Source organism: Lipotes vexillifer, unplaced genomic scaffold (genome assembly GCF_000442215.2).
Source record: "Lipotes vexillifer unplaced genomic scaffold, Lipotes_vexillifer_v1.1 scaffold261, whole genome shotgun sequence".
Taxonomy (NCBI): domain Eukaryota; kingdom Metazoa; phylum Chordata; class Mammalia; order Artiodactyla; family Lipotidae; genus Lipotes; species Lipotes vexillifer.
In genome coordinates this window covers 467,963-474,129 of record NW_006778216.1, presented here as the reverse complement: position 1 = coordinate 474,129, position 6,167 = coordinate 467,963, and the positions used below count along the sequence as shown (strand labels likewise).

At 46.4% G+C, this 6,167-nt stretch overlaps 1 protein-coding gene across 2 annotated transcripts in view; it reads right to left on the bottom strand.

The window, feature by feature from the left end:
* IRAK2 (interleukin 1 receptor associated kinase 2) overlaps positions 1-6,167 on the bottom strand; it is a 58,325-nt gene that overhangs the window by 19,437 nt on the left and 32,721 nt on the right. For both annotated transcript variants that reach the window (XM_007451545.1, XM_007451546.1), the window contains 5 exons: positions 5,650-5,741; positions 3,947-4,141; positions 3,800-3,864; positions 1,870-1,984; positions 236-345 (listed from right to left, as the gene is read on the bottom strand). In XM_007451545.1, the coding sequence (XP_007451607.1) occupies positions 236-345; positions 1,870-1,984; positions 3,800-3,864; positions 3,947-4,141; positions 5,650-5,741 (577 nt within the window). The remainder of the gene's footprint in view (positions 1-235; positions 346-1,869; positions 1,985-3,799; positions 3,865-3,946; positions 4,142-5,649; positions 5,742-6,167) is intronic.

Below are 6,167 nucleotides of genomic sequence, written 5' to 3'. Positions count from 1 at the left end.
GGGAAAGACAAACGTGGAGACAGGCAGTTCATGCTGACAGCAACTAGAGACAGAGTACAACCCAGAAACACTGATGTTCGAGGGTATAACAAAGAAAGAAGAGCCCCAAGAGAGGCAAGGAAGGGAGAGAAAGTGAAAGAGAAGAGAGACAGAGGGAGAGGAATGGGACCCAGGAGTGTGCGACATCTCATCCCTGTAGCCCAGCCCTGGGCGGGGCCCAGCCCACCTCTCTCACCTCTTGACGTTGCCATGGATGATCTCCAGGCCATGCAGATGCTCCACGGCATGAAGCAGCCCTGAGCAGATGATGACACGCTGGGGCCAGGGGAGCGGGTCCAAGCCACCCTAAGAGAAAGAAAAGGAGGAGAAAACAGTCACACATATGCCTTTGTAAAGTCCCAGTGGCAGGGTCCTGGGCTCCTGTCTCTCCTCCAGCCCTCATGTCCTCTGCAACAGGGCTCGGCCAGCACGGTTTACTGGCAGGGTACCGGTTTTGACATCAGACACATCTAGGTATAAATCCCAGCTCAGACATGCACTAGCTGTGTGACTTTGGAAAAGACACTCAACGTCTCTGAGCCTCTGCTTCATCAGATATAAAATAGAAATGTTAATCCCTATGCTTTAGAGTTGTTGTAAGGATCCAAAGGAGTGAATGGTATGCCCGTAACATAGTGTCTGTTACACAGTGGGTGTTCAAAAAACAGAAGTTATTTTTATCATGACTATCATGTGGCAGCTCTGGAATTCTTCTCTAGGAGGGGCTGGTTGGGAGAGGAGCTAGGGAGCTTGTGTTGGCACACCAAGCACATGGGCTGATTTTATAAGTATTTGGGGAGATCTCACAAGAGCTGATGGGGATTATCGGTGGTCTAAAGGCCCCTACCTTCCCCTACCTGCCACTGAATGTCCAAGCAAAATCACCTCTTATTTTTTAGGTCATCTCTTAGGTCCCACATCCTCTAAGAACTGGCCTTGCTAATGGATTTCTTCTAAAAATCTCTGGAATCTGGAGCCACACAAACCCAGTTTAAACTCTAGCCCTGATACGTGTCAGCTGTGTTCCTCTGGATAAGTCACTTTGCCTCTCGGTGCCAGAGACTCCTCTTTTTGAAAATGGGGGAAACCTCCAGGGCTGTGGCAAGGTCCGAAGGAGATGTGTAAAGCCATTACCAAGGTGTCTTGCACACAGTGAGAGTTCAGCAAAGCCACCAATCATTATTATACCATGAATAACTGCTTCGTCTGGTCCCTGACAAGGGAAGCAATAATTCTGTTGCAGAATGACTTTTTACCCTCTGTTTGAGGATTTTATGGGAAGGAGGCTTGTCTTAAAAATGGTAATTTTAATAGATACAGCACTCACATAGTATGACCTGCAAAAGGTCAAAAGGGTGTGGAGTAAAAGTTTCTTTCCCAACCTATGCTCCATCTACGTAGTTCTCCCCAAAGGCAGTCAAGGCACCAGTTTCTTGTATCTTTCCTGAAACATTCCAGAAATTCACGAGCAAGTAGGAATTCATTAGAATAGCATTTTTTAATAAAAATTTGCCTCCAATTTCCATACTCAGTTAATTCTTCTTCTTGTCCTATTGCATTGGCTAGCACCTTCAGAACAATGTTGAATAATATAGCACTATGGGGAATCTTTGTCTTGCTCTTGACTTAAATGCCTCTTGTCAAAACACATTTTAAATAGGTATTCACCTGAAGATGTTTAGCCAGATCTTATCTATCTTGGCCCACCTCCTCTTCTCGAAGGGTCTCTCGAAGGCCCCTTTCCCCTCTGGACTCCTAAAAGTCCTTAACCCTGATTCTCCAACTGGGTACTGCCTAATCCTCTTCTTTGACCATGACCGAGCCCCTTACCTGACCCTGGAGTCTGTCCTGTAAAGAACCATTTGCCATGTACGGGTAAATCAAGCTGTAAAACTGTTCTCCAGTGCAGAGGCCCAGCAGAGGTAAGACATTGGGGTGGCAGCATCTGAAATGAGACATCGGTACAGGGATGAGGAGTCAGACAGAAAGAATAATCAAAGAGTGCTCCATTTCCTACCTCCTAAACCTCTTCTGCCCTCTCCACCCCCTGAGGCCACCAGTAACCTCCCAGGTACTAAATGCTCTAAACCCTGAGAGCCCAGCAACAGGGTAGAGATGACAACTGCATGCCCTCAAGGAGCTTAAAATCAAGTAACTCAAAGTACATGACACCCTAACCACCCGTCTTCCAGAAACAGAGGCCTAGAGGTTAAGGAACTTGCCCAAGGTCACAAACACTAGCAAACACTGAAGCCAGGACCAGATGGCAGGTCTGTTTGACTCCCAGGACTCGGGTTCTTCCCCGAAATCCTCTTCTGGTGGGTTCCGAGTCACTGTTCCCTCTTGACCCTCTTCCTACCTCTCTGACTGCTCGTTCTTGGCCTTTTCCACTAAGACCCTCCTCCTTTGCCTTCCCCGGAAACTTGAATCTCTCTGGCTGGGCTCATCATCTTGTTTTATAAGCTTCTCCACTGGGAATCTCTCACCTCTATGTGGAACGCCCCCAAATCTCTCATCTCCAGGCACATCCCACACACCAGAACTGACTGTCAAATTGCATCCCAATGTTCCAGGTGAACAACCTAGACTCAACAAGTTCCAAACCTGCTTCTCTGCCCACAGTTATTTTCTCAACCAAGGGCACCACCATCCATCCAGTTTCCTAGAAACCTCCTTACCTCCCCCATCTAATTAGTCACTGTTCACTGTCATACATAGCTTTCAATACACCCCCTTCATTCTCCCCTCCTCTGCCTTGGGTCCGACCCCGATGAACCCTCCCCAGCACTGCTGCAACGGCCTCCTGCCTGATTCCTTGGCCCCCCTCCACTCCCCCCGGGCCATCCTACTGCACAATTTTCACACTCAGTAGAGTTATTTACACTTCACTCTCCCCACTGGACTCCCCAATGGCTGTGTATTCTTCATGTCTGCACTCCCTAGAACAAAGAAAGGCCCTGACTGACGACTCACATTTGCCAAATCAATGAATAAAGGAGTGACTACCAACTCCAGGAAGGCACTACGCCAAGGTGGAAAGGGAATCAGATTTCCCGTTTCCATTAAGTGTGTCTGTGTGTGGATAAGTGTGTGTGTATATATGTGTGTGTGTGCACACGTGCGTGTGTGTGTAGTCATGCATATGTATGAAGAGAGAAAGGATTAAAGAAAATATATCAAAATCTGAATACCGTAGTAGTTATTTATAGGTGCTATGGAAAATTGGTGATTTCTATTTTCCTCTTTATAATTTTCTTTATTTCTTAAAATACTCCACAATCATCACACACTGCCCGAGGCTACACACTGGCAGAGGAACTCAGACAGTGACTTGCCAGGTTGAATGACAGCTGGTGTTCAGCACACTGCAGGGGTCCAGTATGTGAGCGTTCAATCCATCAGGCAATGACGGCAGAGCCAAGATAAGTGTCCAGGTATCCAAATGTCCTCCCCCTCTCTTTCCCAGTCCCCCCCCACCAAGCTCTGTGACGGGGAGGCTCACTTTACTTCAACCAACCACATTCCAGCTCTGCCACTTACTAGCTGTGTGATCTTGGACAAGACACTTAACGTCTCTGTGCCTCAATTTGCCCATGTGTAAAATAATGTGAAAACAGTAGCCATGTTACAGGGGTCTTGTGAGGAGTAAATGAGCTTACATAAAGAGAATGCTTAAAACGTGCCTACCACATAGGAAGCACTATATACAGGTTAGCAGTCATCACTATCAAACAAAGTATTTTCCAAAGGGGAGGCTTACCTACGACAAATTTGTACCTCTGCCTGGAAGAATTTTTCAATTGATCCTAGACCTGAACAGGCCACCTGTGGGAAAAGACACTGAAACATGAAAATCTAGCCTCACCATGTAGTCTCCACGCCTTACTGGAAACCAATAAGTGCCCACCTCTCTGAGCTTCTTGAAGACGAATGGAGTGCCGAGCCTTTGCCCTCTGTAGATGTCAGCAAAGGTCCCCTCACTGATTTTGTGGTTTGGGTTGAAGTTATCAGTTGCCTGGACCACGTCCACCTCGCTCCAGAAAAGGCTGTCACCAGCCAGGCTCAAAAGTGTCTCCTGCTTAGGAATGGAGGTGCTGAAATCCTGGGAATTCAGAGAGAAGAGACTGAGATTAATATGGAATTAATATGAAAAATCCTATTTTCCCTACTACCTCAGGGACTCTTAGAACAGCAGAGCTGAGGGGTGAAGGGGATCATCTCATCCAGTGAGGAGGGATGGCAAAAAGGACAGACCCCAGCTCTGCTTCTAACTTGCTCCGTGACCTTGGACAAGTTGCTTAACCTCTCTGAGCCTTCATTTCCTCATCAGCAAAAATAAAGATAACCATAATACCCTAGAGGGTAATTTTGAAGATTAACTAAAATGTGAGTATTCCCGGCCCATGGTGGAGGTTTCCTTTTTTTTTTTTTTTTTTTTTTTTTTTCCCCCCAGTTTACAAAGGTGAGCACCAAGGGGGTCAAAGAACTGAAGTGAGTTTACACGGCGGGTCAATGGCTGGGCTTGTGCCCCGGGTCCTGCACATGGTATACATGCCGGGAAGCAGGACACAGGTTCACATAACCTGTGTAAGCCTAAGAAAAGCAGCTCTACATCAATCCCTTTTCTTCTTAAAAATAGATGTACGTAAACTTCCAATTTTTTTAAGTTATATGTGCTCTTATAAACAGTTTTAGATAATTAGAGGGGAGCTAATTATACATGATCTCATTATCCACTTAACTGCTATTAAAGTTTAGTGTAATTCTTGCCAGTCAGATACACGAGAATTTATTTTTAAAAATTGGGACCATGCCGCACCCACCGTTTTGATTTCCAGTGTTTTCTCTAAACGTTATACCATGATCATTCTTCCAATTACTAAATCATCTTTGAAAATGATTAATTATTAAAAACTAAATAAGTCTGCTTAAGTGACAGTCCCTTTTACGCAAGAGCTCCACTAACCAGATCCATATAGCACTGGCTTCCCCACCAGGCACTCTGCCCAGGACACCTTTAGGGGCCTACGAAAACATCTTAACGTAATTTCTTTCAAAGTCCGATGAACAAAAATGAACTTTTCAAGTTGAAGAAAATGTTTTAATTTTTAATCCAACTTGGATTATGTTCATCTTTATACCGTTGCAGTCGTAAAGTATAATTTTAAGTAATATTTTTAAATGAAAGAAAGGGCCTAGAAAGGCAAAAAAGCTTAAGATTCACAGAAGTCACTTGTGACCCTGGACCCAAATCATTAAAAATTCAGGATAACTCCGATATATTTTGTGTTGAAAAAAGGTTAAAGGGGAGGCATTTTGACTACTGCAACCAAGATATTTTGGGAGGAGGAAGATGCCAATTATCAGCTCTCATTTAAATACAAATAATGGAAAAGCTCATTAAAAACTAGAGTGTACCCTCTCCCCGCCCCTGATTTACTGAGGGCCAGCACTGAGAGGCTTAGAAGCGCAGAGTAATTCAATGGGCCTCGTTTCTCCCCTTCACCCTGACCCCTAACCCCCAAAGTGTTCCCGAGGAAAAAACACGTTGCATTTCTGAGAGAGGGTCACAGCTGGGGGCTACTGCTCGGGGTGGGGCAGAGGATTTACCTTTGAATCAGATGAGGCTGTCTGGTCAGTGTTTACGGAAGGAGAGGCATCTTCAGCAGAGCTCCGGAGGCTGGCTCTGGCTGGAGCAGGCCCTGGAAAGGAGGGACGGTGGGTCAGGCCACAGCCACTGGAGGAAGGAGGGATGGGTCCCTGCCTGGTCCCCAGACCGAGTCAGTCTCTCATTCACTCCACAAACATTTTACTGTCAGTGATGACAGCTGCCATTTCCTGACACCACAGGCGCCAGCCTACCCGCTGCTCGAGCGTTACCCCGTGGAAGCCTTATGACAGCCCTGTGGGTTGGTCCTATACAAAGTCCCCGTGTGACAGGTGGAGAAAGGGAAGCACTGGAGGTGGCCACTTGCCCAGGGCCACGCTGACAGTAAGTGGCAGAGTCGGCCTTTAAATGGAGATCCTTGGGCCTTCTAACCCCTACACTGTCTCACCTCCCACAAAAGCAGCAGAGAAGGACACAGGTGCATTAGCTACAGAGCCTGCCTTCCAGAAACCTCCATGGC